General features: G+C 36.7%; 1 protein-coding gene across 1 annotated transcript; it reads left to right on the top strand.

Annotated features, from left to right (window-relative positions):
- Positions 1–1181: 1181 nt before the first annotated feature.
- On the top strand, positions 1182–5122 carry LOC306853823 (zona pellucida-like domain-containing protein 1; the record flags this gene model as incomplete). The annotated part of the gene is made up of 10 exons (XM_079391469.1): positions 1182–1275; positions 1394–1614; positions 1902–2086; positions 2594–2666; positions 2772–2869; positions 2954–3034; positions 3669–3837; positions 3955–4063; positions 4199–4219; positions 4307–5122. The coding sequence occupies 10 exons, from the start codon at positions 1182–1184 to the stop codon at positions 4444–4446; spliced, it is 1191 nt and encodes a 396-aa protein (XP_079247595.1). The 3' UTR covers positions 4447–5122.
- Positions 5123–11202: the final 6080 nt, after the last annotated feature.

The following is an 11202-nucleotide window of genomic DNA, read 5'->3' as shown; positions in this document are numbered from 1 at the left end:
TGCATGTGTAAAGTCCACCGCATTGTTTTGCTAAGATATTTAACTGAATACGTCATGGCCAGCGTCATATTATGATGAGGTCTGTAACATGGTTTTGTGTCCTTGTCAATAGAGGAAGGCCAACACCCTACACTGATTTGCCCCCTAATTAGAAAAAGTGTCCTTCCCAGGTAGCTCGGCTGACAGGTTCATGTTACAATTCCATTGGTGTTTTCTGTGAAGTGGTACCTAATTTTCACAGATTTCACATCATTAGCAGTTGATAAAAGGAAGAATCCAAAACTCTAGCAGTTTTCTGGAAGTTTACTATTCGAAAAGCTTCTGAATTACTAAGGTGCTGTTACTCCCAAAAGGATAGTTGACCCAAAAATCAACAATTTGCCATCATTTACTCATCCTCATGTCGTTCCAAACCTGAATAACTTTCTTTCTTCTTCTCAGTTTAATGTTTCACCTGTTTTTGAACATGTAATGAAAGTCAGTGGAGTCCAGTGTGGTTTTAGATGCGATTGCATTTTACTCTTAAGACATTTTTCTAAATATCTTCTTTTGTGCTCCACAATGAAACCCTTCAGCATATCCCTTTGACGATCATTATCACAACCATCGAATAGGTGTGTACAAACCGTGTGATTTCATGCAGTGACCATCAAGATTTTAAGCTAACAGACCTTCTAAAAGGCATGGAAGGTCAGAGGTCAGACCGATAGACTTTTAGGTCCAAAGAGAAGATGGGACCTCCCACATATTGTGTACTTCTTCAATAGAGTTTGCACTTAGTTTATTAAATTACATGTTAATATGTTTCAGGATGTACACGATGACAAAGACAGTGGTCACTGTTTATGGTCTAACTTTAAAGGTGATGTGTAAAGTTTCAAGGTTTGCCTCAAGGTAATGGTAACTTATCCACAAAAGTGAATTGTTCTTGAGAACTCAAGCAGCATACTGAATGGCAAATGACCTTGTTTTGGTCCAATCCTGCGGAAGTACTGAACTAACTTCTCCTACACACACATACATATATAAATAACAGACTGAAGCCTATCAGAGTTAATCCAGCAGTGGCTTTGAGAAGATAAAGGATCTTTAACGGCAAGGATAACTTTGAGATTTCCTCTGGGGTGCTGAGACTCATTTAACAGTCATTTTTGGACATTGATGAAGAGCAGATAGCTGACATGGTTCTCCTCAGCCTCTTGATTTTGGGTGCGCTGGTTAAAGGGCACCTGGCTCTTACTGCTAATGAGTGTGGGACTTCCTTCAGGCGTCCAGGTAGGCCTACTGTCCTGCATGGTTTTTGTCTCCAGTAATTATTGTAACTGCTTTTAAAACTAAAACAATTAGCCAGTTTAATAGGAAAGACATCAGGGAGCTTTTCTTTGTCTTACAGCGTACACCGACATCGCAGTGTCTTGCGGGACCCAGTCTATAGGTTTGGCCATCCAGGTTTGCCCGGTCATTTACACTGGATATAATGAGAGCCTGTTGATCCTGAATCAAATGGCCAATGATCCGTTGTGTCGCGGAACACTGGATTTGACTGCCACTCCTCCGGTCGTGCGCTTCAACTTCCCACTAAGACAATTAGACGCCTGCGGCAGCATCTTCCGCGTGAGTATTACGGCATCTTAAACTATATTCACACTGATTAAGTATTCTCTTATTAAAACCAGCTTTAAAAAAATTATATTGCTCTCTGGTGAGTTGGAAAGCCAGCAAATTAGCGAGGTACCAACAGGGGTCAGTGTTATTCATAAAACCTACTCACTGACAGCACCGTTGACAAGTATTCAAAACGCAGAGAATTTAAAAAAAAAAAGATTATTAGTTCCCCATTTTCCCTGTATTTTGTAACCTCTCTCTGCAAGTCTAATTCATTTCATTGTCTTAATTTGTAGACCACCAGTGCACCAGGGACCGGCATCTTCTCGGATTTCTCTAACATCCAGACGGTGAACATCAGCGGGGTGGTCAGATCTTTTGACCCTACAATAGGAACAGTGACCTACAACGCCGAGCTGAGTTATTTTTACTCCTGTGCATATCCACTCGAGTACCTGGTCAACAATACACAAGTTGATGTGTAAGCTCTTTTAACTCTCTTAATAGATTAATTCTGCTGAAATAGCCTATAAAAAATCTTAAACCAGACTAAGCTGGTCGTAGCTAGTCTCCCTGTTTTGGACTGGCCCAGTTCTGTCTTACCGTTTTAAACAAAGAGGATGCATTAAAAACTGTTTTAAAAGATTTCTATTTCAAATTGATGCTTTTCTTTTAAACATTCTAGTCATCAAAGAATCCTGAATGAAAATGTATCACGATTTCCACAACAATAAACTGTTTAAACTGTTTTCTCTGATGGTAATTATAATAATAAACGTTTCTTGAGCACTAAACCATGTATTAGAATGATGTCCAAAGGATCATATGACACTGAAGACTGGCGTAATGATGCTGAAAATTCAGCTTTGATCACTGGAATAATAACGAGTATGCATCTTGTTGACTGAGTAGTGAATAGTTATTTTCAAGGGCTATAGCCTCTAACTATGTATCACTTGTAATCTCTAACCTTTACCTCCCTCTTCAGGTCATCCTCCTCCATTGCAGTGATTGACAACAATGGTAGCTTCATCAGCACTTTAAGCATGCGGCTGTTCAAAGTAAATACACAATGAGAGGAAAAGTTTCCAAAATCTAGCTATGCTATGTCATATTGTGTCCATATATAATTGTGTATATATATTCATATATAATTGTGTCTCTAGGATGTAAACTACACAACTCCACTTGTTATCCCAGCCATTGGTGTTGAGCTCAGAACCAGAATCTACGTGCAAGTCATTGCAGCAAACTTGACTTCACAGTGAGTAACATTTGCTGTGGTTTCTAAGGTATACCTTCATTAGTTAATGTAGAAATTGACTGATTCTGTCCTCCTCCTCTACAGGTATCATGTTCTGCTGGATCGATGCTATGCCTCCATCTCAGCCTTACCCTCAAATTCAACCTTTTTCAACCTCTTTGTCCCGTAAGTCTAAAAAAGGGAGGTTTTGAAATGTCAGGGAATTTTGAGAGAAGCCATGGAAATTAATTGGTTGTCTAATTTATTTGATATATACTATATTTATAATAAATCTTATAAATCAATAATATAACAAAAAAATTCATTTTAAAGAAAATTTCATCAATTAGGGAACTTTGAGAGAAGTCATGTTAAAAATAACTTTTATTTTATATTTTACTTATTTCTTATACTTATATATATATATATATGTTATACATATATACTTATATTAAATTTATAATTCATATGATTAATCTAATATAATAAAAAATAAGAATATATCGGAATACAAAATGTTGTTTTTGAGTCTCTACAAGATTATTTTTTTAAACTCACGAACAAAGCCATGGAAATTCATTGGTCATCTCATTTATTTTATACTATATTTACAATAAATATTATAAATTAATAATATAACAAAAAATATTTTAAAGAATATTTCATCAATTACAAATTGTTATTTTATTGGTTTTTAGTCATTTTATTGGTTATTATTATTTATTTATTTTTTAATTATTTTATAAACTCAACAAAGCCACAAAGCCATGGAAATTCATTGGACATACTTAAAAATTCTCCTTCTCTCCTTTTCTTAAAGGTGCTCACGGGATCAGTTCACCACCATGTTGGAGAATGGAAACAGTCAGACGGCTCGCTTTAGCTTCCCGGCCTTCCGCTTTGTCGAGCAGCAGAACCAGACCATTTCCACCTACTACCTCCACTGCATCACCAGGCTTTGTGAAAGCAGCACCTGCGCCCAGTTCAAGGTACCACACGCCCTTCAAACCGGCCTATCAGACTACAAGAATTTGGGTCTTACCTAAATGATCAGGTAAATGTGTCCTGCTATTATTGTTTAACCCTCATCCATTTTCACTGATCAGCAATGCAACAAGAGGAGGAGACGGGAAATACAGACAACGAAGATTACAGATGGCGTCTCAGACACCACCCTCATCACCTCAGGACCTATTAGGACTAAAGCAGAAACCCGTATGGCTCTCTTCCAAATCACTGTCCTTGTCATAATAGATGATACTAATCGAAAAGAGCATTTTATGTAGTCCAAGTTATTTGAATACGCATAAATGTAGCTAAATAATAACTGCATATTGTTTTTTCTTTCAGCTATCACCACTAAGGAAGAAGGTAAGCCTCCCTCATCAATGTGATTAGTTTACAGAAGAATGCCTGAAAATTTGGTAATAACATGCTGCCTCTTGTATTCCTGTACAGCCTTGAGCAGCGCACAGAAGGACAGTGGTAATGGGTCATCTGTAGGACTGGGCATCGCTCTGGCCGTCCTCGTCATTGTGGGCACCGTTGCTGCCCTCATGGCCGTGTCGTTTTATCGCAAGCTCAAGATGCTGCGTTAACTTCCCATGATTCCAGAGCTCTTTTTGTGTAGGACCAATACAACAGCACTGGTGGAGGTGGGAACTGGGGATCCATACTATTAATATCTGACTTTTTAAATTATAAAGCTTTGTCGGCATAGCAGACAACACGGTTGTCATTTGAAATGCAAATATTGCAACCAAAAAAAAAAATATATAATAACTTACGTTATAAGGCACAAATGTTTAAACATTTTATTTTAAAGCAAACATGTACAGAGTGCATTTGGTGTAAGAGGATTACAAAGGGAGCGATGCTTGTGTATCAACAGTGGTTTTAAAAGGATATTTGTGCAGATAAAACATTTTATCCATTTAAAATGCTTAGAGATTTATCGTAATAGATCTGTGCTCAAGTTGTCCCTCATTAAAGCAAGATTCAAGGCTTTAGGATTGTCAGCTTTGAAAGAAACATTTCATAAAGTCATTATAACAGCTGCATGAAGAGCCTTGCTTTGATTTAGAGAACTTGAATCTGAGAAGGAAAGTTTCATTTTGGAAAAAGGATTATACGAATGCTTATTTTATTTCCGATGTTTCAGCATATGCAATATATTTCAAATTCAGACCGTTGTCTTGTGAAACATTTTTTTTTTTTTTTGAGTTTGTACTTTTATTGCATGCAATGTCATTAATAAAGGCTTGTAGGATTGTGAGAACAGTTTTGATTTCCTCTCCTGTTAAAACGCAGTCACCATAGGGGGAGCCTCAAAACACATTGGGGTGGGCAAACTTTTTGACTCCAGGGCCACATGAAGTTTTCCACATTAAGTGAGGGGCCGCATAATATATTTAATGAAGCTTTGATGTTTTTTTATTCTAAATTGACACTCTTACATACATACACTTACTAGCCTACTGTACTGTATGTATACTTGTACATACATGGCAGTTCTTTTCTTGTACCATCTCTACCTATTTTTATGAGCACTTTATGACGCACAGATAAGTTGCATTGGTGTACAAGTCGATTGATGTATAAGACACATTTTATCATTTCATCCAGAAATAATGTAAAATAAACTAAACGTTTACAAACATTAGAAACATGTATTTATATTCCCTATACTCCACCAAAAGTCCTGTAAATTTAGCAGTGTTCAGAATAGAAAAAAGAACGAAAACATAAGTAAAAAACAAACAAATGATAGTGGCATTCACCATAAACATGTATTATAAACGCCCAGCCTTTAAATATTTAAAGCGAAACTGAAACTAGCGGCGTGCAACAGAGAGACAGCGACAAGACAAGACACAAATATACAAAATGGCAAAAAACACAATATATAATATGTGCATAACTGTACATACATAATTGTCTATGTTATATATTGTGTTTTTTTGCTGGGCTAGAATAATGTTTTAGTCTTCTTGCAAAGTGGTTGTCTTAAAGTTAATTTTACAAAGCTCTGTTTTAGCAGATTTTTTAGCACTCCAAAGAGTCAAAACAAAACTGGAGTCACAAAAGTAGCCTACATTATCTTTTACAAACACACAGGGCCTACATACTTTATTTAATTTAGTTTCTGCATAGTTTAAAATGTTTAAGTAACTACAAAAGTTACGAGTTATTCATTTTGTATTCTCCTATCTTTATTTTGGATCCATTATTTTGCAACGTGGAACAAAGGATGCTACTCATTCTATGTGAGACAGACAAGATGAGGCCAACGATTACTCCCTGTCGCAGAAGTAACAATTTTTTTGTGAATGTGAGAGTCTTAAGTAGCCTACAGTAAACTATTTGCATTACAAACTAATGTTTTTATGCTTGCAGATTACGTCAATGCATTAAAATAATATTGTAAGAAATAGTTGCTACAACAATAAACAACTGGAAGCGGATGACACCGGAAGCCATGCCTGCCTTAGGTTTTTTTGATTAAGCATACAAAAGTAAATACAGATGAATACTTTTTTACAGTCTATGGATGAATACAACTCACAAGACATGTTAACAACAACAACAACAACAACGAGTAAACGACTACTGTAAACAACAAAACAAGAAATTAAGAAACAATCAGCCAGGGGAAGCATACCATTTACAATAAATTACATTTGAATGAAATAAAATTCATGTAATTCAACGTCTTACAAATAAATAATACAAAATCTTAAATGTATAGGTGTAGGCTATAGGCACTGTTTAGATAAACTGTAGGATATACACTCACCTAAAGGATTATTAGGAACACCATACTAATACTGTGTTTGACCCCCTTTCGCCTTCAGAACTGCCTTAATTCTACGTGGCATTGATTCAACAAGGTGCTGAAAGCATTCTTTAGAAATGTTGACCCATATTGATAGGATAGCATCTTGCAGTTGATGGAGATTCGTGGGATGCACATCCAGGGCACGAAGCTCCCGTTCCACCACATCCCAAAGATGCTCTATTGGGTTGAGATCTGGTGACTGTGGGGGCCATTTTAGTACAGTGAACTCATTGTCATGTTCAAGAAACCAATTTGAAATGATTCGAGCTTTGTGACATGGTGCGTTATCCTGCTGGAAGTAGCCATCAGAGGATGGGTACATGGTGGTCATAAAGGGATGGACATGGTCAGAAACAATGCTCAGGTAGGCTGTGGCATTTAAACGATGCCCAATTGGCACTAAGGGGCCTAAAGTGTGCCAAGAAAACATCCCCCACACCATTACACCACCACCACCAGCCTGCATAGTGGTAACAAGGCATGATGGATCCATGTTCTCATTCTGTTTACGCCAAATTCTGACTCTACCATCTGAATGTCTCAACAGAAATCGAGACTCATCAGACCATTTTTCCAGTCTTCAACCGTCCAACTTTGGTGAGCTCGTGCAAATTGTAGCCTCTTTTTCCTATTTGTAGTGGAGATGAGTGGTACCCGGTGGGGTCTTCTGCTGTTGTAGCCCATCCGCCTCAAGGTTGTGCGTGTTGTGGCTTCACAAATGCTTTGCTGCATACCTCGGTTGTAACGAGTGGTTATTTCAGTCAAAGTTGCTCTTCTATCAGCTTGAATCAGTCGGCCCATTCTCCTCTGACCTCTAGTATCAACAAGGCATTTTCGCCCACAGGACTGCCGCCTACTGGATGTTTTTCCCTTTTCACACCATTCTTTGTAAACCCTAGAAATGGTTGTGTGTGAAAATCCCAGTAACTGAGCAGATTGTGAAATACTCAGACCGGCCCGTCTGGCACCAACAACCCTGCCATGCTCAAAATTTCTTAAATCGCCTTTCTTTCCCATTCTGACATTCAGTTTGGAGTTCAGGAGATTGTCTTGACCAGGACCACACCCCTAAATCCATTGAAGCAACTGCCATGTGATTGGTTGATTAGATAATTGCATTAATGAGAAATTGAACAGGTGTTCCTAATAATCCTTTAGGTGAGTGTATATATATATATATATATATATATATATATTAATTATGCTAAAGCCTCAGATTATGTGTACATATCTTGAGTAACAAAACTAAAATCTCTGCATCTTGTTTTGGTTCTTATTACAAATATGACCATATTTATGCAATTGGAAAATGTTTTGGCGATTTCTTTTACAGATTGTGTTAGCGAGGAGTATTGTTTGATAATTGATGCCTGTGTAGGCATAGCTCTCGTTTCAGATGAAAGCACATTAGTCATATGCTCATAACTGGAGGTGCTTTCACATGTCCTGCAGTGTTGTACCAGTACACAAACAGTATACCAACTTTGTTCACTCTGAATAAACAGATAAATTAGCCTAATGCTTGTTCATACAACATATCTCCTCAAATGAATTCGCTTTTAAGATATATTAGAGTGATATTAAGGATGCCTTGCTGTAATGTCGACCCATGCACTGCAAATTAAAAATTTACATGGTGCTAAGTAGGTCATGATAAATGCATAGAAAATTGACTTTCATTATATGGTGATGAGGATATTAATACAATATGAGGAGGGACAGTGGGATATGAGAAGTAAATATGCCAGTCCTCCAGTGGGTAAATCTCTAATTGTGTGTGAGTGAGGTTGTCATCAGAAGCAATACCTGAGAAATGTTCTCGTCTGGTGAGATGAGGCCAGGCGTGACCTTATTAGTTAGAAAGAACGATGACTTCATTTCAATTGCAACGCAATGTGCTAATTACAATGGCTAAAAGTAATATGTGAGCGGTGATTTATTGTGTCGTAATGGAATTCTCTATGATGCAATTTCATGTGATGTTAAATTGCATGGCAGGGTTAAGCTAATTAATGGAGAAGATATATTTAAAATAGACAAGTAATGTCATTTTGGGAGATGGAGTTTGCAAGAAATTACCAGACAGGAAAGGAATCATGAAACATTGATGCACTGTACCATATCCAGACAGATGGGCCTATCTGCCGCTGTCTGTCTCTGGAGACTGTGGGTAAAACATTAACAGTGAATGAAACACTCAGTCTATTAGATACTGTGCAATATCGCTATGATGTTGGGTCAAGCTTTTTTTTTGGCAAGATAATGTCAATTGTTTTGAGTATGAGGAAATGAGAAAATCAGCAGCTGGAAAATTAACTCCTATTTTTAACCAAACAAAACATTAAGGGCCAAATCCCCAGACGAAGAGCCCTAGACTAAATAACAATGTGAATGAAGAGTCTTCTATGAAAACAGCCTGTAATTTAAGACCAGGGTTAATCTGTTTGAGAAACCAATGCTGATGGTATCAAAAGTTTAAGAAGTCTCTTTTTCTGCATTTATTTGATAAAATATTGAAATATTGTGAAATATATTTACAATTTAATAAACTGTTTATTGTTTTAATGTTATGAGTATTTAATATATGCCAGTCTTTGTCAGATGATCAATCAGAAATCATTATAATATGCTGAAGTGTGGCAAAAAAAAAAATTATCATCAATGTTGAAAACAGTTGTGCTGCCTCATATTATTGTGGAAAGAATGATAATTTTTTTCAGAATTCTTTTGATTTTAAAGTTTAAAAACTGCATTTATTTGAAATAAAAATATTTTGTAACATTGTAAATGACTTTACTGTCACTTTTGATTTATTTAATGCATCCTTGCTGAACAAAATAATAAATTTCCTTTCTTTAAAAAAAATAATATTTAAAAAATCTTACTGACCCCAAACATTTGAACGGTCGTATAAGTTCTGCAATTGTAATTTTTGTTAATATGTGCCTCTGAGCAGCATTTGTGTAAAAATGTACCTTTAAAAGACCTTTTAAAGCATTAAAAATGCACCAGTTTTTTATTTTTATTATTTTGATGGCTAGGTTCATGAAACTTCTTCTTAAAATATTGCAATTACATTCAGATATTGCAAAATAACTGTGAAGAAGAAATGTACAAGGCTGTCTAGGAAAAACTGGTTTTGTTCAAGGAGTTGTGTAACACTATAGACACTCACAGGCTGCTTGAAACATGAAATCATGTTTATCGTCAATGTAGAAATTAGTATTTACAGTTAATGTTAATTCACAGGAAATGCCACTCAAATGTTTTGGCAATCAGACAATGTTTTTTTTTTTTTTTTTTTAATTGCTCTGATTTTGGACACCATCAGGGTGTAGTTTCACCAGGACAAACTGCACCAGTGGAATGCAGTGCCATTTACACCCTGTGACCCAGATGTACAAGGAGAGTCCAGGGCCGAAGTGCCAGACCATGCCAGCAGCAGGGGATGGGACGGTTGAGTGCGTCCTAGAGCAGACACCCTGCTGAGCGCAGACCAGCCCCGGACACACGTCTCCCGACCTGCTCCAGCTGTAGAGGAGCTGCTCATCTTTCATAATTCATTACAGAGACCCGAGACACAATGCAAGCTTCCTGTGCTATGATGTAAAAAGTGCTGCATTATACATAGGATATGTTATGTTCTCTGCTGCAGACCAAGCTAAGGTCTGGCCTCTGAATCACTGAGTGATTGGGAAAGAGGGCAAATGTCAAATTGTATTGTGTTGACCCAGATGATTTGTGAAAATGCTCCTCACACATAACCCGCCAGGTCAGCATGAATCTGTCACCACACTGAATTCTAAACAAGGATGAACATGGGATTTAACCAAATGGATTAAACTAAAAAGCTCGTGTTGGAGAAAAAAAACAAAACAAATGAATGAACATGAATTTACTTCATGTTGTTCTAAACTTTGACTTTAAAGGAATAGTTCTCCCAAAAAATTAAATTAGATTTTTTTTAAATATTTGTTTGTTTCTTCATAGGAATAGATTTGTAGAAATTTAGCATCATTTGCTCACCAATGGATCCTCTTGCAGTGAATGGGTGCCGTCAGAATGAAAGTCCAAACATCTGATAAAAATGTCACAGTAATCCACAATTTGTACAACTCCAGTCCAGTCCATTAATTAATGTCTTGTGAAGTAAAAACCTACATATTTGTAATAAATAAATCCATCATTAAGGCGTTTTAACTTTACACCACTTTAAACATCACTTCTGGACAAAATATGAGTTACCATAAATGAAAAAGTCCACCGACATGCGTGTTTGTTTATTAGTGTTTTGCACTGTTTTCGCTTGTAAACGGTCATTTGATCTGTGCAGAATCAGATTAGATGACTTTTTCACTTGAGAAAGCAATATGCAAAATGACTTATTGATGTATTTGTTTCTTACAAACATCCAGCTTTTGGCTTCATAAGACTGTATAAGATGTATAAACTCTCATTCTGACGGCACACATTCACTGCAAAGGATCCACTGGTGAGCAAGTGAGTCAATTTTTTG

The sequence above is a fragment of the Barbus barbus genome (assembly GCF_936440315.1).
Source record: "Barbus barbus genome assembly, chromosome: 34".
NCBI classification, from domain to species: Eukaryota; Metazoa; Chordata; class Actinopteri; order Cypriniformes; family Cyprinidae; genus Barbus; species Barbus barbus.
The sequence above is the reverse complement of the archived record's forward strand: the minus strand, read 5'-3'. Positions and strand labels throughout refer to the sequence as shown.